Source organism: Talpa europaea (assembly GCF_964194135.1).
Source record: "Talpa europaea genome assembly, chromosome: 9".
NCBI lineage: Eukaryota > Metazoa > Chordata > Mammalia > Eulipotyphla > Talpidae > Talpa > Talpa europaea.
In genome coordinates this window covers 14,323,077-14,345,456 of record NC_140076.1, presented here as the reverse complement: position 1 = coordinate 14,345,456, position 22,380 = coordinate 14,323,077, and the positions used below count along the sequence as shown (strand labels likewise).

At 56.5% G+C, this 22,380-nt stretch overlaps 1 protein-coding gene across 1 annotated transcript; it reads right to left on the bottom strand.

Annotated features, from left to right (window-relative positions):
• Window positions 1-833: 833 nt before the first annotated feature.
• Window positions 834-21,511, bottom strand: LDLRAP1 (low density lipoprotein receptor adaptor protein 1; the record flags this gene model as incomplete). Its single annotated transcript, XM_084242880.1, has 9 exons — window positions 21,347-21,511; window positions 12,529-12,671; window positions 11,629-11,741; window positions 10,109-10,223; window positions 5,137-5,209; window positions 4,655-4,741; window positions 4,015-4,145; window positions 2,609-2,643; window positions 834-978 (listed from the first exon to the last, which is right to left on the bottom strand). The coding sequence occupies exons 1-9, from the start codon at window positions 21,432-21,434 to the stop codon at window positions 834-836; spliced, it is 930 nt and encodes a 309-aa protein (XP_084099006.1). The 5' UTR covers window positions 21,435-21,511.
• Window positions 21,512-22,380: the final 869 nt, after the last annotated feature.

The window sequence follows — 22,380 nt, the reverse complement described above, 5'->3', positions numbered from 1 at the left end:
CAGCGAGTGCAGGGGGTGGACTCAGAGGCATCCACACAGACAAGCGGATGGACAGAAGAGGGGGCACCGCCAGCTGGTGTGAGGGGGGTGCAGAAGGGGTCCGGCGAGGGCAGCCACACGCAGACCAGACCCACCGTCCCTGTCAGACCCTGGGAGTCACACACAGTTCTTTAGACTGGTTGCAAGCACTTCCGGTACCACAGGGCCTTTGGGTCCTTTCTCAGGGAAAAAGGGCAGAAAGAAAGGCATATGCAAAGCTCCAGGCAGCACCATCAAAAGCCCTCTGGGGCCACACCTGCTGTGTGTGCTTTAAAGTGCCACTGCGTGCTGTCTTTGGTCAGGGTTGCCCCTTCATCTCCAGGGGCACCAGGTGCTGGGGCTCAAGCCCAGCCTGCAGGGGCCCCTGTGGAAGGCAGGTCTGAGGACGCGGTCCCTTCCTGTGCCTAAAAGATGAGTAATTCAACCTCTTCAGCAAGAAGCATCCCAGGGAAGTGTGGGTCCTCAGGAGAGAAGGGACGAGAAATGCTTTGGCCGTCGTCCTGACACCCACAGCAGAGGCTGCACGGAGTGAAGGCCGAGAGTGGCTGCCACCTGCGCCTGCCATGCAGGAGTCCTGTCTGATGCAGAACTGGCTTCTGAATTGAACCAGGAGTCAAATAAATATTCAAGGCATCTTTCAGTTCTCAGAGAAAGAGCAGGAAACCCTGCTTGACTGACTGCAGCTTTGCTCTGCAGGCGGCGGTACTGCTGACTGAGGGGGCTGGCTGGGGATCTTGGAGTGGGTCCCCCGCCAGGTGCTTTGGTCCTTCACGGGTCCTGCCAGCCCCAGGTCCTCAGAAGCTGAAGAAGTCATCCTGCTCGGCGCTGCCACTGTCAGGCTTGTCCCAGTCAGTGGGAGAGAGGCACTGGGCGTAGTGGATGTCCTGCACGGTCAGTCCAGTGTCCAGGACCTGAGGGTTTGTCCGGGACTGGGCAAGCCTGGAAGGCAGAGCGGCGTGAGCTGGGGGGGCTGGGCAAGGAGCTGGTGGAGGCCTGAGGTGAGCCTGGCTAGCTCCAGGTCAACCAGGAGAGGGCATGGGCTGGAAAATGCCAGAACATAGGGGCCAAGGAACTCCCAGATGCCAGAAGTAGCCCCTCGACAGAAAGCCCACCCTTGACACTCAAAAAGCTCAGAAAACGGTGGGGCAGGCAGTGGCCTTCCTGCCTCCAAGAGAGGCTGGGGCACCCAACTGCCCAGGGCTCTGCCGGGACATGCCCAGGAGAGAGAATGGGCAGCAATGGCAAGGGCAGCGAGAGGGACATGCGTGGGAGGGAGCCTGGAACAACCACAAGCAGCAAGGGCTGGAACTATGGTCAACACAGAGTTATTGGGGAAATGAACTTAAAAGGGGAGACAGGCTGAATGTCTATAGAGTGGGGGAGAATTAATTGCGGCCCATGTCCTTCAGAGTAGCAGGGGGGCACCGGAGAAGGTGGCTGCACAAAGTCTTTTACGGCCTGGAAAAAGGCTTCTGATGCAACCATGTTAAGTGAAAAATCAGGATTCCCAAATGCAACTACGATGAGCTGATGGATGCAAAAAAAAAGTGTATGTGTAGGATTAGCATGAGTGAAGCCCAAATGTCTGGGCTATGGGATTATGGGATGGTGTTATTTCCTGTTTAATGCTTTGCTGATTTTCGAAGTTGTTAATAAAGGGCACATGATACTTGGGTAATCTGAAAAAAGCAAACGCCAAGACTTTCTCCTATTGAGGGGGCTGTAGTCAGCCAGCAAAGCAGAGAAGGTGATAATGTCTCCACTTCCAAGAAGGGGTCACCGTGCCCCAACTCATCCCCCACAGGGTTCAACCAAGCTCCAGCAGGAAATGAGACATGGAGGAGGGAGAAGGTGGGAGGGAAAAGCCCCCAACTCTGTTCCCACTCAATGTGCCCCAAGCCACTGGCCCTAATACCAAACAGCCCTGATGCGGGAGAACTGTAGGGGTGGCTGAGGGTCCCAAAGAGAGAGGGGCCTGACTGACCAGGGTCCAGAGCTCAAAACAGCAGCTGCCCAGGCCCCAAGTCAGCCCCAGCCTTTTCGGTGCCATGTCCCCAAGCGGAAGGTAGCCATGGCTACAGGGACGGCCCCTGGGAAAGTGGGGAGATGCCACCACCCTCAGGCTGGACCAAAATATCTCCTCTCTGTGCCTGACATTCTTCCTCCCTGGAATGCTCCATGGGCTTAATTTAAGCATGCCTTCTCCCTGCTCCTTTTCATAAATGCAAAACCTCTGCTGGAAACAAAGCCTGCAAACAGCCATTCTTCGAAGGCTAGCCGGGTGGAGGAGAGCAAATCCACCTGAGCCCCAGCGTGTTTGTTCAGCTCAGATGGTGGTAGCGCAGCCACTAAGTATAGTTTGATTCAACAGGGAGAGGTTTTTGGCAGACCTAGCCAACCCCTAGCCAACCCCACACCATCAGCTCCCTGTCCCCAGAGGTATTGGGGGGGGGGTTGAGATTTTGAAGCCGGTCAGAGTTCGTGTTCTCAGGCTCAGCAAAGGGCCCCGAAGGCCAGCTGGCGGGTGCTGAGCCTTCTTCCCTGGTGCCAGGAGTCCAGCGAACCTTACCTGGAAAACGCTTCGTCCAGGCCGTCATCCAGCTCCTTGAGGAAACAAAGCATGAGACAGGGCTCATCAGTGGGCAAATGCGCGCTCACAGAGGGGCTCACAGAGGGGTAAGCTACAGGGACGGGGGCACAGTGCAGGGGCCTGGTAGGCACCCATGTGAATGGGCCCACACCACCCCCTACTGGCTGTTGTCACCAGCATCTCAAACCATGGACCCAAATCGGTGACATGGGGTAGGAAGAAAGGGGACATCGCTGGTACCTGGAGGCTGGGAGGGTGCAACCCCCGGCTCTGTCACTAATTGCCTGCAACACCTTGGGGAGTCATGGCTCCTCTTTGAGTCTCAGCTTTTCCTTCCCCAAAAGGAGGGGGTCTGAGTGATTTCTATGGCTTTCAAATTTTGAGAAGAGGGTGGGAAGGTTTTCTTGGTTGCATTCACTTCCAAGCACAAGCCAAAATTCCAAGCTCGTGAGGGATCACTGCTGGCTGGAAGCCCCACAACCTCGGTGGGGAAACAGGTGAGGCTCTCGCCTAAGCCACCCCGAGGATGACCAGGCAGTAAGGGTGGTTCTGAGAGCAGAGAGCAGGCCTGGACTAACTGCTCAGGGGTCAATGCAGCAGGAGGCCCACTGGGCACAAGGCCTGTTTTTCAAGTCCCTCTAAGTTCCAGATTTCTAGAAATTAGAGACACGTGACAAGAAAAGTGAGTGTGACTCTGCAGCTAGGGGGACGCGGGAGGAAGGTGGTGAGGCCTGCAGGTGACACAGCATGTGGGGCCACAGTGACGGCTGTGACCACTGCGAGGGGTTATGTAACACGTTGACATTTGGGGAATCTGGACAAACGGTGAACAGAAATTCCTTATTATGTTTTCATAACTTTTTGTTAAGTCTGAAACTATTTCCAGATGAATTTTTAAATTTTTTGCATAGTCAGGTTCCTCTGGGAGATTGAGCAGGCAGAGTTCATCATCCTCATGGAGGTCAGGGGCCTTGCCCTGAGTCACAGAGCCGGTCAGGGGGCAACTGCCCACTGCCCACATCGCAGGCTCCTCGTTTAAACAGCCAAGGGAGGTGGGATGTCAGGAGCCAACTCTGCCCACGCTGAGAACAAGGGAGCCTTTGGCTGGTCCTGTGGTGGGCAGAGCCGGGGATGCTCAGGCCAAGAGGCCGGCATTGTGAGGAGACAGCTGTGCCGGGAGCCAAGTCTGTCGGGATGCAGCCCGGGGTTCAAAGGGGACATTGTTCATTCCCTTCCCTGGGTGCTGCTGGGCTGGGTCTGCCCTTCCAGAGGCCTACAAGGCATGGTGCAGGGCCTGGCCCCTGGAGCAGCCTTAGGCCTCATCCAGGCATCAGGATGAGGCTCGCTGGATCCCTGTGGGGCCCCCAGGCAACAAGACCACTCACCCAGACAACACTGCTGTTGCTCAAGGTTTGAGGCCGTGGTGCTTCGTCCATGTTAGCAGTGTTAGCGCTGACTGTGGACAGCGGGGCCTTGGCCGTCTCTTCCAAGTCCAGCAGGTTCCCAGTTGCAACCACTGTGAGGGGTTCAGTCAGGTGTGTCAGGGAGAGCAGAGCCTCCCATCTTCAGGACCCATCTTGAAGCGCCATTCTGAATCCTTCCAGGCTGCCCTGGTCCTGACTCCCTCCTGGGGCATGGCCTTCCCCAGACCTACCCCCAGGCCACCAGCGCCCCAGCGTGGCACCACCTGAAGAAGTTGGACAGCTGCCCACGGAGAACCTGCCCCCCACCAGTGATGCAGACTGGGGCATCTCTATTCCCTGGCCATGTTGACATCTTTAAGCGCCCACACGGCAGGGCGGAGAGTGCATGAGAGCTGTGCACATGGCTCTACATGGCTGTGCAGGGACATATCTGGAAGAACATGCACTAAAATGAGTCATTTTTTCTCTTTATGCACATTTTCTAATTTATCTACAATAAAAATGTATTACTTATTTAACAACAATACAAAAATAGAAAATCAAGAGTATGCCCCAGGCCAGGCAGCCGGATCCAGCCTCCCCAGCCCAGCCCGAGACTCACGGCTCTTCAGCGAAGGGGTGCTGTCACAGCGGCCCCCGCCCAGGACGTCTCCTCCCTCTTGGCCGGCCTTCTCCCTCTTCTCCTTCTCTGTGGGACCAAGGCACAGTGCACTGGAGCCTCCAGCCCAGCGCCTGACCCCAGCACTGCATTCCCAGCAATGGCTGGGCAGGGGAGACTGGCCAATCTCGGGCAGGTTTACGTTTTCAGCAGGGAGGAAACAAACTTTGCAGGTTTCATTTAATCCTCACAAGCACCCTGGGGGAGGGAGACAGCTGTTCCCATGTCTTCAGATGGGGAAACTGAGACTCAGAGAGGTGAAGTGACCTGTCCAAAGTCATAAACCAGGCAGGTGATAAAGAGGGGAGTCGGTCCAGGCCCGACTTCAGGGGCTTTACCACCCCTCCCTGCCCCACACTACCCTGAGCCTGCAACACCCTCTCACCTCCACCAGCCAACCCACAATGTCCTGTTGCAAGACTCACCTTCCTTAGACGCCTGCCAAAACTCAAAGGCAACTTTGAAGGCCTGGGCCACTGTGAGGGTGACAGCCTGGGCCTGGAAAACAGGAAGTGGGGGGGGGAGGGGTGCAGTGTCAGGCAGGTACCAGCAAGACTGAACTGGAGGCCTGGGGACGCCAGGCCAGGCCTGCACGGGCTCCCTCCCTTCCTCCCTGCAGCGTATGAAAATCCAGGGCCTTTAATGCCTGAAGTGGAGGCAGAGTCCTGGGCCGTCTCAGGTCACCAAAGCAGCCAGGGCGTAATGAGGCCACACCCTCCCCAAGCAATGTAGCCCAGTCATAGTTCCCACCCTCATTCCAGGAAAGGAGCAGGAGGCTTATGCATTTCTTGGCAGGACTAAGATGTCAACGAGCAATCTGTGGCAGGGGACCAAAACCACCTAGTGCCATCACTTACCTCTAAGGATGGGCCACCCCTGGAGAACTCCACCCACCCAACTGAAAGGAAATTCAAACAGCACCAGCACTGGGTTCCCACAGCCCTGCCTGCCATTCTCTGGCATCATGCTTATGCAAGTCACCAACTCACAGGTCTGTGCCACCTAGCTGGGTGCTTCCTATATAAGCAAGAATCAAGTCTGCACACCCGACCCCCAGAACAGGTCAAAGCTCCTGCTGGTTGAATTGCACCTGCCCAGGGGGACAGGCCTCCCCTGGCTCATATACACTCCAGCCAGGACCTACCCCCTAGGCCATCTTCATCTTAGCTACTTCTTTTCTGGACTCTGGTTCAGGACTGATAAGCTCAGCTTCCAGGAGAGGAAGTCCCAGAGCTTGAAACTATGGCTGGAAGCCACATTTCGCTTCTTTTGCAAACCCTGGCCTAGAGCAGCAAGCACCAGACGCCCAAGTGCACAAGTTCAGGCCCACCAGCCGTGGCCCCACTGCCTTCCCCGCCACCAGACAACTCAATTTAATTGAGAAATGAATCTGTGGTTACTGCATTTAAAATTCCTTTTGCTTTTTTTAAAATTTAAAATCCCTAAACAAGCTGACTGATCCATGCCAATTAAACCTCACGAAGTATAAAATCTCATTTGAATGTCTCCGTCATTTACATTTTTGATGGAAGTACAGCGCTTTATGGCAAAACTTAAATATGGTAATTAAGTATGAAACTCTTCACAGCTGTTTACAATTTAATCTGTCACGTCTGAATCAAGTTTAATAGGCCCAGTTACCATTGAGAATTGCCCATGAACTAAAAATATGGGCTAATTACCAGCCGGAGTCAGATCACTATATACCCAAGCAAGAGTTGGTCACCCAATGTGGCACTGAGATGGAAACACCATTATTTTTTGCCTCCAGGAAATTTGGGGGCACACGCCTGATCCTGTTTTTGCATAAATCTGCTTGTTCATTTGCATACATTCCTGCCCTTTTGCCCTGACGTTTCGAGCCGCAAGTTAAACTAAATATGAGCCATGATGTGGCTGCATGCAGGTGGCTGCAAGCACAGGCTGGGCTAAGCTGGGAAGGGGTGGGCCCTGATTTCTCAGAGGCTGCAGGAATCTGGGCAGCACAAGACAGAAGGGCTGCTCTGGCCTGCCCCCAGGACATCCGCCTTCCTTGATTCTACTGTCCCTCCTCTCAGTGCCTGTGGCCTGTGGGTCTCTCTTATTACCCAGAGCAGATCTGACTCATTCAGTTATTTCTGCCCTGTCGAGCTGCCAGTAGCCAGGCTGTTAGCTCCTCAGCAGGACCAGGACCCCAGGATTCTCAGATCCCAGCCCAGTTCTTAGACCAACTTGGGCACATGCCCACTACTGCCCCATTATCCCAGAAACGTAAATCCCTTGCACAAAAGGATTACCCAAGAAATGCCAGTGGCCACGTGAGGGAGAACAGCCCTCCCCTTCCTGCCCTGGGAGAACTGGGAGGTATCACTTTGTTTACTGTTAGCTCACCGGCACCGGAACCCTGGGCTCCCCGCCAGTGCCGGCAGTGCCACCTTCACTGCAGAGCGCAGGGGCCAAAGTGCTGGCTGAGATCTCCCAGTCAGGCAGATGGAAAGGTTTCTTTGAGAGAAGCTTATCCTGGCCATGCCCAGGAAGAGCCACTGGGGAGAGGCTTGGTGGTTGTGCTGCTGAACTGGGGTTGACACAGAAAGAAACCCCATCCCCCCTCTCCCTTGCGATGGCCAGCAAGGAAAGGTGGGGGAAAGGTGCGGAGACTCTGGGCCCTTGGTGAAAGGAGCGAGGGCTACATCAACACCCCTCCGCCTGGGAGCCAGCCACCGGCACCGGTGACACTGGGCTCACCCACCAAACTCAAGGGCAACTCCCGCACATGCGAACTCCTGAACTGAAGGGCAGCCACCCCCTCACTAACCCCACTTCCCTTCCTCTGGACTTGGCAAACTCCTACTCATCCCACAAAATCCAATTCAAAATGTCTACTCTGGGAAACCTCCTGACCTCCAAAGAAACTTAATAGCCTCCACCCTGGAACTGAGCCACCTGGGTTCCAGGCTCTTCTGGCTGGCACTGCCATGGCCAATCCCCCGGCCCTCATGCCTGACACAGGAGAGGCAGCACCAAACACACCTGAGAAGCTACCTGGCAGCAGCGGGGTTGGAGAGCCTGAGGTAGCCACTTTTCCTTCCGCCTCCCCTGAAACTTCCACTCTGCCCTGAGGACCTGAAGTTTTCATCCTGGCCACACCATGAGGCTAACAACACCCTGCCTGGGTGGGGCCCGCTAGGCCCTGAAGCCACAAGAACATCACCCTGGCATCTGGTGGCGTAGTCATTGGGCCATCTCTCCAAGGGGCCTCTCTGGGCTCCCTCAAGAGGGGAGCCAGCTGGGAAGAGTGAAGGAGGAGCCCCGCTGCAGTCTCCCAACTCCGGGAGCATGTGAGCAAAGCACGGGGTCTGAGCCAGCAGCAGCCCAGCCCTCTGCCTGAGCACGCGCTATCAGCACCGCCATCCTCTTCAGGAGCTGGCCTGTTGGCCTGGGGGCAGGCTATTTGGTTAAAGCCTGTCTAAAGTCCTCTGGCCCCAGGCCAGGCCTCCCTTGAATCACTGAGCCAAGCTCCCCAATCCAGAGGAAGTCTCTGCATCTTGGGTCCCTCCCACCTAGGGCCCACATTGCAACAACAGTCCGGACCAGCTGCCCAGAGCCTGCTCTGGTCGGTGGGGAGGAAGAGACAAACAATGCGGACATAATGAGCTTATATTTTTAAGTCTCTACTGGCCTCCTAAGAGACAGGCCAACAGCCAGTGGACACTAGGCTGTTTGGGAGAAGTCACAGCAGCTCAGGGGCCTGGGGCATCACGAGGCCCAGAGTGGGGAGGTGGGGGGGGGGGTGTCAGTAACACTGAATCTGCGGAAACAAGCACACAAAAGAAAACAGGACCTTCCAGAACAATCCTGCAGGTCACTGAGGGCACCTTCTCAACCCCTAATGGTAAGTAGCCCAGAGAAGGGCAGGGTCTTATCCACAGTCGCACAGCACATCAGCCAGGTCCAGACCCCTGGTCTGCCTCCTCCCAGACAGCCCAACTGTAGGCTGAAATGTGGCCACCCCAGCAAGATGTCCGACCCAGGCCCTGGGACCTGTAAATGCCTCCTTCCATGGCAAACGATACTTTGCAGGTGTGATTAAGGATTTTGAGATGGGGGACTGTCCTGGATTACCCGGTGGGCCCAATCATAGAGACCTTGTGAGAGGGGGGCCAGAGGGTGAGAGTCAGAAAAAGCAACATGACAACAGAGGCAGAGAGGGAGACGGGAAGATGCTACACGGCTGGCTGTGAAGGTGGGGGAGGGGGGAGCACAAGCCAAGGAATGCAGGTGGTCTCCAGAAGCTAGAAGAGGCAGGATATGGGATCGCCTCCAGAAGAGACACACCCTGCCAACTCATTTTCGACTTCGAACCTCCAGAACCAAGAGAAGAATTTGTGTTGTTTTAAGCCATTGAGTTTGTGTTAATTTCTCAAGAGCAGCAACTGGAACCTTGCACCACCTCTGGAGAGGCCAGATGGGTAGCAGAAAGCTGGGGGTGGGAGAGCGGTGATGCCCCTGAAGCACACCTGGTGCCCGGGGCAGGGGAAGACCTTGTCGTCTTGGCCCCAAGGACCACAGGGCGTGGAGACTCCGTACACAAGGTTCACAGAGGCCAGAGCTAAATCCATACGTGTTGGGAGCCCCTGTGCAGGGAGGACACTCAGACCTCAGGAGCCTCAGAAAATAAAGCTTCATCCCACAGGTTGACCCCTGCTGGCTGCTGCTCCAAAGTATAAGACAAATGCCCAGAAACCACTGAGGTTCCTGAGCCCCGGGCAGAGGTGGCTGGGCGTGGTCTGCATAGGGGGCAAGGCACTCTTCAGGGCACACAGGGATGGGAGGCAAGTGGGTCACTCTGCCTGACTGGCTGTGTCATCTTCACCAAGATAGCTGACCAAACAACAAAGACAGTAACAGCTCCCACTGCACAGAGCAGTTGTGGGGATTCAACGAGAAGACACCTTCACGCTGACCACTGAGCAGGCTCACAGTAGGAACACAAAATGGCCATTCCCACCACAGAGGCTGAGTCCTCTCAGGGCCTGCGTTTTGCCCTTCGCCACGGCCCCTCTGATCGCCAGTCCCGAAGGACTCATCCCTATAAGGCCCTGCACCCTGGACTAGTGACAGAAGACCCCCAAAATCTCAAACCCAACAAATCACATTATAGAGAAGGAGCCCAGGGCATTCACTGGGAATTCAGGCTGTTCACAGACCAGAGGCTAGGCTGGCCAGTGGGCAGCTCCTGTGACAGGTCACCCACCTGACTGCAGCCCCCTCAGTTCAGTACCACTGGGGGTTCCAAGATTTCAAACATTTATGTGATCATCACTTTTGGGTCTTGCTCCCGACCACACAGGGCCCCCAAGGGCAGAGCTGCCAAAGCAAAGTCGGAGCCCGCCCAAGTCCCAGCCCCTCTCCACTGACCATCTTCCGCTTGGTGCAGAGGAAGGCATGGCACTCGAGATTCTCGTTGTGCTGGCTCTGGGCGATGTATGCGAATACTTTGTCATGCATCTTGTCCGCTGTGCAGTAGGAGATCCTGAAAGGCAGGTGGGAAGTGTCACCAGACCCCAGCATGGGAGTTTGACCACATCCAAGATGACCCACAGGGCATCTTGCCTGAGTTCCAGAGAGCCTGCTATCCCACACCAACAGGAAGAGATTCTGGAGAAGCGGCCTTGGCCTCTAAGTCTAGCATCCTGGACCATCCCTCACTATTCAGGAAGGAGGGTGGGTAACAACTGGAAGGAGGGTACCTTCCCCTCTACTAAGCCATACACCCAAACAGTAATAGCGGGGCTCTTACTGCACACCAGACCAAGAGCAGTGCAGATATCATCTCCTGTGCCTTATGTAGCCCCAGCTTCAAAGACAGTCACAGACATGGGGGTGAACCAGTAAGACCCCTAAGCAGGCAGAGGGAGAAACTCTAGGTGCCCAACTGCCTCTTCTCCATGCCAGGGGATCCAGCCTCCTCCCACCTCCAGGAAGGTCTTCTTTGGCTTCCCCGGGCAGGCCCCTCCTTCTCTGTCCTCTTGGGAAACACTTAGACGCTTCTGTCCATTTCTTCCCTCCATTCCCTCCTAGAATGGAAGCTCCTTGAAGGCAGGAGCTAGATCTGATTCCCCCTCCCCACCCCGGCAGATTACATTGGTTAAAGGAGAGGCAGAATCAAGAAGATGAAAGGAAGACTCCAGCCAGAAACTCTAAAACCACCCCTCAAAACACGTACGGGCTTGTGTTCCAGCCAGCTGAGCCATCTGCGTGGCGACAAAGCAAAAGACCGGGGAATGCCTGGCGGGAGGGAGTCTGCTGGATTCTGCAGTTTAGTGTCCTGGCCCCAGCTCAGCCACTACCTCACGTGAGGCCTGGGGCAACTCCCTCTCTGGGTCTCCACTTGTAAAACAGGCCTGGGCTGTCCCTTCCAGCTCTGAAGCTCTACAACTGACAGCTGAGAGAAGGATGGGGCTAGCCTGAGGCTCCAAAGACTGGGCTCTGCCTCCCTGTGAACAAGGGCACCCCCTGAGAGAGATCATCTACAGATGACTCAGGCTGCCTGAGGCCTGCCTGGCCGCCGGGCCAGCTGTCCAGTGCTACAGAAGGCAAAGGCAGTGACTCTGCAGCCCTCTGCTCCAAGCCTGATTCAGCACACGTCTGGGGTAAGGGGCCGGGTTGGGGTGGGGGTGCGCAGTGAGGCTGGATTAGGCCTCAGCAGCCTGCTGTATCCAGAGATAATGACAGTAGCAACTGCCATCTAACCAAGTGCCCGTGGTGAGCCAGGTGCTGTGCAACAGCACTTCAGGCTGATCTGTTTCCACCCCACTGACAGAGGAAAGTAAGGCTCCAAGGTCACCCCCACGGGAAGCAGCAGAGTCTAGATTCAGATAGAGCTCTCCACCCACCACCCCAAGTGGCAGAGGGGGCAGAGGCAATGCTGAGCGTACCTGTAGATGGACACATTCTCAATGAGCTGGTTGGTGATGCTGTCGGTCAGGATAATCCCCCGCGGCGACACCTTGAGAGTCACCTTCTGCAGCTTCTTCCCACTGGCCTTGGCCTTGGGGCAGACATAGATCAGAGGGGCCTGCCTGACTCACCTGGGGGCCCCCCTCTGGGCGCCAGACCCCAGACAGGAGGCCCATGTGAGGCCTGAGCCTAGGTAACTGGCCGGTGCCACAAGGAAGACAGCTGGGATAGCACCTCTCGCAATACGGTCAGGGGCAGCAGGCGCTCGATGAGCAGCTGCTGCCTGCCAGCATGGGACCTCCAGTCACCCTCACGGCTGGAGCGCTTCTCCCCAGAGGAAAGGGACTCAGAGAGGCCAAGGGACTTGCCAAGGACACACAGCTGGGAGGGACATCAGATGCTGAGCACCCAGTGGACTACCACAACCCCAGCCACTGTACCCGCCACGGCCTGAGCTGCGGGGGTTCCAGGCCACCTAGGGAGGGAACTGAAAGGGCCATGGCAGCTCAGAGGTGGGAGGGGAAGCTCCGTCTCTGGTGTGCTACCCTGTCCCTCAGGTCATGGGGCAATGGTTGGGGGATGGCAACCTCCCCATCTTCGCACCCTGGTGCTGCTAAGTCACCACTGTTTAGGCAGGAGCCTGTGCTGGGGGGAGTCATGGCCATAACAGCTGGAGAGGACACTCACCCTGACTCCACACGCCTGCCAGCTCCCCTCTGCCAGCTTCCCCCCACCCCCGCCGTCCAGATGCAAGGGGACTCGAGGGCAGTGGCAACTCACACATGTGCAACTAGAGTACAGGGTGGGGACAAGCAACACCCTGGGGAAGAGCTGACCCTTGGCTCATGGTCCCCACCCCCTCGGGACTGGGGGCTCACCGTGGCCACAATCCTCTTGACAGCCGCGGCCGACAGCTCCTCGCCCTTGGGCTGCTCCACCAGCGTCATGCCCAGGTACTTGAGGCTGAAGAGCATCCCCTCGAGCAGCGTTTCCCGCGTGTCTGTCCAGTTCTCAGGCAGCTCTGGACAGGAAGAGGATAGGCTCTCAGACCCGCTGGCCCCCCACAGCACGGCTCTCACCAGTCCCCAATCCCCAGCAAGACCTGGTAGGGGGCACTGGCCTCCCACCCCCTACTACCGTTATTTTTATTTTTTTTAAAGATTTATTTATTTATTTATACAAGCACTGGGTACAGTCAGAAGCGCGGGAGGGTGAGAGAATTCTCCAGAGCCAGAGCGGGGAGCAGAACAGACAGACTGACGAAAATACACTGCTGAGGGGAGCAGCGGGCGGCAGGAGAGGTCTGCGCGCCATGTGGGACCCTTGCCGGTGGCCGGGGATCGAACCGGCGCTGCAGAGGCTGTGGGCAGTTTCGCAGCCCAGCACTCAACCGCTGCGCCACCAGGGGAGGTCCTGTTATTTTTATTTTTAACCAACACTTCCCAGTACATATCAAGCACTGTGGTTAAGAAGTTTTACACAAAATATTCTTTATCTTCACGAGAACCCAGGAGATAGGCACTCTTATCATATCCATTTATAGACACTGAGGTCCCGGAGGCGAAATCACATAACCAAGTCCACAGAGGCAGCGAGTGCAAGAGCCAAGGTCAGAACTTATTTTCAAATTGGAAGCCAAACTCTTAACTTCAACGCTAATACCTGTGGAAGGCAAAGCATGCCATTTTCTTACTGAATCTTCAGCGCAATCTGCAAAGTGAGGTGGATATTATTCCACTTCACAGATTAGGAAACTAAGGCTGGAAGAAGTGAAGTCATCAAAGGCCTCAGACGATGATTAAAGGGTTGAAGTGAGAATTCAACCTATGTGGTCCCATGACTCCAGCCTGCTCTGCTTTCCTCCACCTGCACAGCTGAAGAACCAAGAGGTAGCTGAGACCGCAGCCCAAGGAGAGTGGGTGGGGGACAGGGAGCTGACTGCTCAAAGGACGTCAGATAAAGGCCACCTGAATCCAGCAGACTGGGCTTGGCCTTCCAATCCTGCTTCCCACCCCCGCCTGGTCTTGGGGAGTCTCCTCGCCTTTCCTCTTTGAGACTAACAAAGAGCACACACGTGGGAAGGTCCTTTGAAAACTAGCCAAGACCAAGGTGAGGAAGGCTGGGAAAGGAGGGGATGAGCCTGGCTCTCTGGGCAGGGAAGCTCACCAGCAGGCGTGTTGGAGGAAGGACTGAAAGGGGCACCCACCTGGCCCCATCCACGGGCAGAGGCTCTGAGCAGACAGAGGGCCTGGAGGGAAGCGTGGTCATCATCAGGGGTTTTAACCGCAGCAGGCTTCCTCCCCAAGGGCTGAAGCCCAGGGCATTGGCTCACTCAGCTAGGAAGCAAGGAGGTCAGAACGGGAAGGCCTCTAGGACCCCTCCAAGTGCCATCACTAGGACCAGTGAACACCCACAGTCCTTGGCCTGTGGCTTATCATTCTCTCGCAGATGCTGTAATTATAGGAGGGATTATAAATGTGCCCATTTCACAGATGAGGAACTGCACTTTAGTGTCACACACAATCTTGGATAGGACAGGATCCAGGCAGGAATCAACCTCCAGGGGCCACCAAAGAGGTGGCAAGGGCCAGCTTCCCTCAATGAGTTTCTGGAGGGGAGCTGGAGAAATCCAGCACCTTTCCTGCCTCCTCCAGGGGCCTCATTAAGTAACCCTACCGGAAAAGCCACATGAAGAAAGCTTACAAGTGTCCACTGCTGTTGTGAGGGCAGCTGATGCCGTGCCAGAGCTGTGGGTTCCCCCTGCAAGGCAGAGCCCAGCTCCTGGCTGGTCAGGACTTGAGATCTGGGCCCACGTGGCACCACTAGGCCCTCTACCGGGTAGGTCCTGCACAGCCCCCGCCTAGTTCCTGCCCTACAACTCTTGGCTTCCAGTGGCTCTATCTCCTCCACTAGCCAGGGGAACCTTGTATATCCATGTCTCTGCATTTGACTTGCGGCAGCAACTTGTTCCTCTCTAAGGCTGTTTCCTCATGTGAAAAAGAATGCATGTGTGTTTGAGGGCTGGGTCACACAAGAGGTTACAGGTGTACCCAGCCTTCCTCTGTCAACTGAAATCCAGGTGAGCAGGGACTCATGGCCTGGCTTGCCACTGGCACTTAATACGTGCTGAGCCAAGGGATGACCTGGATAACCCCAAGGCTTCTTTCAGGCCTAAAATGCCTCTAACCCCAACCTTGGCTCTGTCACCTGGCTCACTGCCTGCTCCAATCCTTGCTCTTGAACCTCTACCCCAACATGAGGCCCAGCCCTACAGTGATGACTCCAAATGGGTCTGACCCATCAACCACCCTTCCCTTCTCACTTCTTAGTTCACCCATTTTATTTGCTCCTCCAAAGAGAATAAGAAAGTCCCTGAGATGTCCCAGTCCTAGGCTGGGTGATGGGGCATGGGCCTTGCCATCAAAGAAGCAGAGACTAAAAATCATCAAGGCAAAGCAAAGTCATTAGGGTAATGAAGACAACAACAACAACAAAGCAGCCTTCCCTTTACCTTTAACACTCACAGCTACCTTGCAAGCAGGCACTCTTTCTTCCCCATTTCACAGATGAGGAAACTGAGGCTCTATGGACAAGTAATTCTGACTCAAAAATGCCCACATTCCTGATGATTAGGCCATATTACCTTCCTATAAACAAATACCTTATTTTTAGCAAAAGGTCAGAGAAAAGTTCCTGGGGTCATAGGCATTTCCCCCCACAATTCCTAATTCCTGAGGTGTCCCTCTGCAGGTCAACACACCCCGACTACCATTTTCTACCCAAGATCCGTCTCAGCATAGATGGCAAACTGCAAGCTGCCGTGTCTGTCAACTGTGTCCTTGGCAGACATTGCTAATCAAGCGCAGCTCCATTTCCCTCTGATTTACACAGGACTGTTTCTCAACACAAGGCTCCAGGCAGGCAATACCAATAGATCAGGGATAGTTGAGTTCAGCTCATTATCTGTCCCGGCTCTACAGCAAACATCCTTCCTCCCCCCCATTTTCATGTCCCCACTCTCCCGTTTCCTCTGACTTGGCCCTTTCCTGGCTCCTGTCCAAAGTCACTTCCGCTCCCTCCATTCCAAAGGGCCAAAGCTTGCCAAGGTCGCGGACAACCTCTTTGCTGTCAAAATATTTCCCGGTCCTCCTTGACCTCTGAAATACTTAGCATTTTTCTGCATTCCTCCTTGCTGGCCTGACCCTCCCTCTAATGCTGCCCAGAAAAGAGCCCTGGTCAACTGGTCACCCGCTAGCCCCAGAGACCCTCTGCCCAAACCCCATCACAAGACAGACGAAATCGCGGCCCAGAGAGGGCAAGGACTCGTGCAAGAGTCACAGCGATTCCGAGGATCACCCACCCCATGGCCCAATCCACTACAGACAGTTCCCACAATGACTGCCGGGGAATTCTAGGTGCCCCGCTCTCCTCCACACAACATTCCTGCACGCACGTGTGCAAACGCACACACAACAGCAGCTCTGGCCATGCAGAGCTCCTTCATGATGTGATTTGTACTTTCCAGGGCTGTGCCTTTGCTCAAGGAGTTCCCTCCACCCAAAAAACCCTGCCCTTCTTGTGACTCCCCTCCGGCCTCCTCCAGGAAGTCCTCTTGGAGGCGCAAGCCTAGTGTTTAAGAGCAAGGGTCTTCATTCTAGAAGTGCAGTTCTGATACTGAATGCTCTTGAACGGGACAATTACCTTCCCTGTGCCTGTTTTCTCATCTATAAAATGGGGGAAACGACCGTTCCTTGGCTCACAGGGCTATTTTGGATGAAATAATAACATGAGATGAGGTAATAATATGGAACACGCTTAGCAGGGGGCCCTGCCCTTGGAAGGGGCTCAGTAAACGTTACTCCAGGGCCTCATCTGCTGTCAGTGGGTTGCTTGTGTCTGAGTGAGGATTGCAGTCTCTTCCTCTGGCAGCCACATCACCCACAGCCAAGCAGCTGCCTAGAATGTGTCTTCCCCTTGAAGGACTTCCGTTTGTGTCTGCCTCCCCCAGGAATTGCCCAATGTTGCTGTCCTGACTCGCCCTACTTTCTCTTCTCCCTCCAGCCCCATCACCCTGGCCTCCCAGGCCCAGCCAGGATCCTCCTCCCTCTCTGGGGAACCCTGCCTTGGTGCCTATACTTCTGGGCATGACTCATGTCCTCCCTGAGGTGTGAGGAGGCTGGCATGCCTCGCCCTCCCTGCAGAGAGCAGCACTTAGGAGCACCCAGTAAAGCCAGACACTAGGGTTCACCCCACACCTGCCCTGCTCACCACCCAGCCACCTCAGACAGGCTGGAGATCACAGCTCTTCCCAGGAGGAGCTCCCAGAGGCGCCAGGCAAATACAGGCCTGAGTCCACTGCCCAGTTCCGTTTTTGGTTATTTTTGGCCCCCTGGTAGCTAATGACTGCGCTATTTTAACTTTGCAATTTTCAGACAACCCACTGTCAGAGTTAGCTGGGGAGAGACCATGTGCTCAGCTAACTTGCAGCTCTGAACATGTGCTTTCCTCGTTAAGGCCCCTTGTCCAGGAGTCAGAACTGGACAGGGCACCCTAGGCCCTCTCTGCTGCCCTGGCCTGGGTGCTATTTGGAACATCGGTGCTGCAGCCACCCACAGGGTGGTTGTGAGAATGAAGCGCTCCCACATGAGGGAGGTGAGGTCCAGAACCATGCCTGGTACATACCAAGTGCCACTGAAGTGTGAGATACTGCCAAACATCAAGGGCAAAAAACCTGAATGTGTCAACAGCCCTTTGCAGTATTTTTTATAAGAATCAAAGACTAAAAATAAGAAAAGTCAAGGATATAGCCACATTCCCATTGCAGAGATAAAGCAGAGGATTCTGGTCACACTTGACAGTGCTTCCCTCGAACCCACAGGGCAGGGGCCAGGCTCAGGATCCCCCAGAAGGGGCAAGCATTCTGCCCTGCAGGCAGCCGGAAAGGAGTGTCTGGCTCACCTCACCCCTTCTAGCCACACACGCCTTCCTCACACACCCCTTCCTCGGCGGCCAGACCCGTGAGAAGCACAGGCCAGCCTCCAGTTAAATGTCCCCTGCCCTTGCTGTCCCCTCGGGCTGGAACACTGTTCCCCATTCCCCTCCTCAGATCCACAAGTGTTTATGTCACCTCCTCTGAAAGGCTCCCCCGACTCCCTGGGGGAACACTACCTGTGCCCCACCTTTCCCCTCGGGCTACCGTTTCTACAGACACCACCTCACCGCAGCTTCCTGCCCCTGCAGACTAGGGAGGGCTTCACAAACTCCCATCCCATGAACCTGCTGCTAACACGCACTGCCCGGCAGAGGGAATAACTCTGAGTAGCACGCTTCTCCTGGGGTCTCCCACGGGCTGGCACCCCAGTCTCTCACGTGATAATTTGCTTTATTTTGTCTACTTTGGGGACTCTCTTCTTTTTTCTCACTTCTAGTGATATTTCCTGGGATCTCTTCCCAAATGAATGACGTGCACTCAGATCCTTGTCTCACTGTCTACTTAAGAACCCAAAGGAAGACACCGCCTTATCTAGGGAAGCGGCCCCATCATTTCTTCACACCACTTTATCTTTCTCCACAGTAGCACCACTACTCCTATCATACTGCTTATCTGCCCCCTGGCCTTGCAGTCTGTCTTTCCCACCAGAGGGTCGAGCAGGAGAGGAACAGAGACTGACTTGCTCACCAGACTCCCCAACACAATGTCTCCATGCCTGGCCTATATCTTTTATTATAAATATTAAAAATAAGTGTGAATAGCTCCTGTCCCTGCTGACCCCCAAGAACTAGCTGCCCCTAATACTTCTTTATCTCTCCTCAAAGAATTCTCTGGCAGCCTGGCACACTCCACAACAGAGCCCAAGGGTCACAGGGACCCTAGTACCTTTATTTTTTTTAAGATTTATTTATTTATACAAGAACCGGGGTACAGGCCAGATGCACAGGAGGGTGAGGGGATTCACCAGACACAGAGCGGGAAACACAACAGGCAGACTGACATAATACATTGCTTAGGGGAGCAGCAGGTGAGACGAGAGGTCTGCCGCGCCATGTGGGACCCCGGGATCCAACCAGTGCTGCAGAGGCTGCAGACAGCTTCACAGCGCGGTGCTCAACCGCCTGCGCCACCAGCCCCTAGTACCTTCAGAAAGAAAGATACTAAGTGGTCAGGTGAGCCACCTGTCCAGGCAGCTGGAAGCTGGAAGAAAGGAAAATTCCTGGCCAGGGACTAAAATGAAATATTCATGGTTCTGGAAGAGATGGAGGGAAAGTCAAGTGTCCGGGAGGGAGAGGGAGAGCAGTCATACTGAGAGACAGGAGACAAGGGATTCAGTGCAAAGATGCCTGGGGTGTTGGCTTTGCTGTGTGTCCTCAGGCAAGCTGCCTCCATTCTCTGGGCTTCAGTTTCTCACAAATAAAACAACAGCCATACTAATTACAAAGAAAGACTCTGGGGGGGTGGGGGGGGGCAAGGGGTTGGTGGTGAAGAGTAGGTCACAGCCAACAGCAGGTATCAAGTCCAACCTTAACTACACTGGCTTCAGTTTGGCCCCAAAGCTCAATCACAGACTTTTAGGGCAGGGACACCAGCCCAGGCCAGGCCGTCCCAACACCCCGCCCTGGACACACCCCACAGGGCTTCCCTCTGTGGCTACTGCAGTCTTCAGGGGCTGCCAACCTGGCGTGGGTCCTGGCCCTAGCTCCTCCCATGGCCAGAGTCCACGAGGTACCCTGGCCTGGGAATTTGGACAGCAGCCTCAGAACACCTGCCTTGGAGCTAGTAAATCCACTTCCCTCCTTTATCTCTCAAATGCCTCTGATGATAAGAATCCCTGCTCCGTCACCTCTCAGGAATGGAGGGAAAAAAAAAGCAAAAACACCGTGTAAGACACAGGAAGTGACAAAAGCAGGAGTTACCATTTATTGAATTCTTTATGCCCGAAACACACTTCCATTTCACCCCCACAAACAACATCTCAGATGGGTACTATTGTTATTTACAACTTACAGATGAAGAAACTGAGACTTAATAACTAGATGGGGATGTATTCTGGGTCCAGAAGGACCCAGGGCAGCTCTCTGGGCCCTAGGGTGGGGGACTCTGTGAGGGTGATGGGCTCTTCTCTCCTCTGCAGGTATAGACAGGATGAGCCCACAAAACTCGTCCCACTACAGTAATAGTCACACCAAAGGCCTGCACGACAGGCAGAAGGACGGGGAGTGTGAGAGAAGGAACTCACCAGTCAGGTGCCAGGAGAAGACTTATTCTCAATAACCTCCTCAGCAACGGGCACTGAGGTCACATTTTTTTCTCCCCACTTTGCAGAGGAGGAAACTGAGGACCGAAAGGGCAATTGACTTGTCTAAGACCAGAGCAGGCAGCAGAAACACTTTTCCACCATCTACCCCTTCCCCAGGTTAAGAGGGACTTGTAAATCTCCCTCCTTGCCAGGTGCCCTCTCCTCCCCCATCCCAGGAGAAAGCTGCTGATTTCTCCACTGGAACAGACGTCATTCTGAGAAGCCCTGGTCAAATCCCACATATGTTTAAAGCTATTTTGGGAATCTGTGAGATGGAGATGGGGCATCCCTGGCCTGCTGAGGCCCAGCCCTACGGGTCTCTGACCCATCCGCAGCAGACACCAGCCCATGTTCCCAGTGCCAATCTTGGTTTAGGAGGCACCACAGCTGGAGCAGCAAAGTGGGGCAGGAGGAGGGTCAGGGCCAGCTCTCTAGGCCTTGACACGCTGGCACTCCAGGGCCGAGGGATCTCGGGCTCCCCTGGTGGAGCCCTGGATGGCACCGGGGGAAGGGGAGGGGGTGATTGTGCTGTCAGTGGGGGAGAGGCCAGGGTCCAAGGCAGTTGGGAGGGGGAGCGGGGTCCTGGGCTTTGGTTCCCCATCTACCAGGAAGGTCTGCTGCCCCCAGACAAGCTACTTTGTCTCCCCTAGTGAGAAAAGAGGGACTTGGGCTGAGTTTCTCAGGCCTCAGGGGAACGTGCCAGGTGAAGAGCTCCCTGAGAGTAACAGGAGAAGAGGAGAGGCGGGGAGGAAAGGGGCCGGGCGAGGCGCCTCTCAGCCTCCCCGACGCCCCGGGGAGAGGCGGGGGCGCCAGCCCGAGCCCGGGCGCCCAGGGACTCGAAGCCCGCGGGGGCCGGAGCGCGAGAAAACAGGTTCCAAACGCAGCTGGGAGGCGGCCTCGCGGCGGGACCCGGCCGGGAAGGTCGAGGAGACTAGGTCACCCGCGTGCGGCCCGCTGAGCCCCCGGCTGCGTCTGCTCCCACCTCAAGCAGGTTCCTGCACCCCAAGCTCGCACCCGTCTGTTTCTGCGCGCCCAGAAAGTCGGGCTGGACGGAGACGGCTGCAAGTGGGCGCCCGCCGGCCCGCGACCTCTCAGCCGCGGCGCGGGGTGCCCTCGCCCCCCCCGCCCCCCGCGCCCCGGCCGCCCCCCGCGCCCCGGCCGCCCCGCGCGGCCCGCAGAGGGGGCGCCGGGGTCCCTCCCGCCTCGCGCCCGCAGCCTCCCACCGCCGCCCGCGCCGGGACCGCCGACCCCGCAGCCGCGCAGGGGGGGCGCGAACTCCGGCAACTCGACCCCCGGCGCCCCCCGCCGGGCCCCGCGCCCCCCGCCGGGCCCCGCGCCCCCGCCCGCGCCCCCGCCCGCGCCCCCGCCCGCGCCCCCGCCGGGCCCCGCGCGCTCCACTCACTCCGGTGCCGGCCGCCGCCCCCCCAGCTCGGCTTGGCCAGGCTGGGGCTGCGGATCAGCGCTCGCCCGGCGGACTTGAGCGCGTCCATGGCCGCTCGGCCGCCGCCGCCGCTGAAACTCCGTCAGGAAAACTTTCCGCCGGGGCAGGCGGCGCGCGGACTCCGCGCTCACCCCGCGCTCCTCCCCCCCCGCCCGGCGCCGGCCACGCGCCGACGTCCGAGGGGCGGGGCGAGGCGGACAGGCCCCGCCCCCGAGCCGCCCCGCCCGCCCCGGCCCCGCCCACGAAGCCCCCGGCCCCGCCCACGAAGCCCCCGGCCCCGCCCACTCCGGCCCCGCCGGGCCCTGCCCCGGCTCCCGCCGCGCGCCGGGCAGTGCTCCCGGAGGCAGTCCTAGGCGACCCCACTTCTACTTCCCCTCCCCAAGCCCTGGACTCTCCACCCCGTCGGGGTCTCCCCCGCCACGGGAGGCGCAGGCTGGGATTTCTCGACAGTCCCGCTGAAGGATGCTTGGAGACCATTGCAGAGACTGAGGGCCGAGGGCAGGAGACGAGGGTCTTGTCCAGGACCCGAGGAGCGGCGTGCCCAGGACAGTGGCAGGCTTGGAAGGAGAGGTGGAGGTGGAGGTGGGAAGCTTTGCTGGGAACAGGGTAGGAGCATAAAAGTTTGCCTTAACAAGATCAGTGCGTGTTTTGCCCACCCAGTAGCACTCGGGCTGCTCCCTGGCACCACTTGGCACGCTGGGCTGCCCCCTGCCCATCCCCTTCCCCAAGTAGCCTCCGAGCTGGTGAGGCCTGGGTGTGATGCTCTGAGGTGTGGAGAGAGATGCCTCAGCCCTGGCGCTGACTTGAGTGTGTGACCTCAGGCAAGTCTTTTTCCTCTCTGGGTCTTTATCTGTTAAAGGAGTTGGGGTCCTATTTCTAGTGACCCTCTCAACCTGCCAGGCCAAGTGCTGCATGACCTTGACCCAGACCCTGCTCAGCTTGCTAGGGGTACTTGGAGATGGGCCTAGGTTCTAAAATTCCTCAAGTACAGGAGT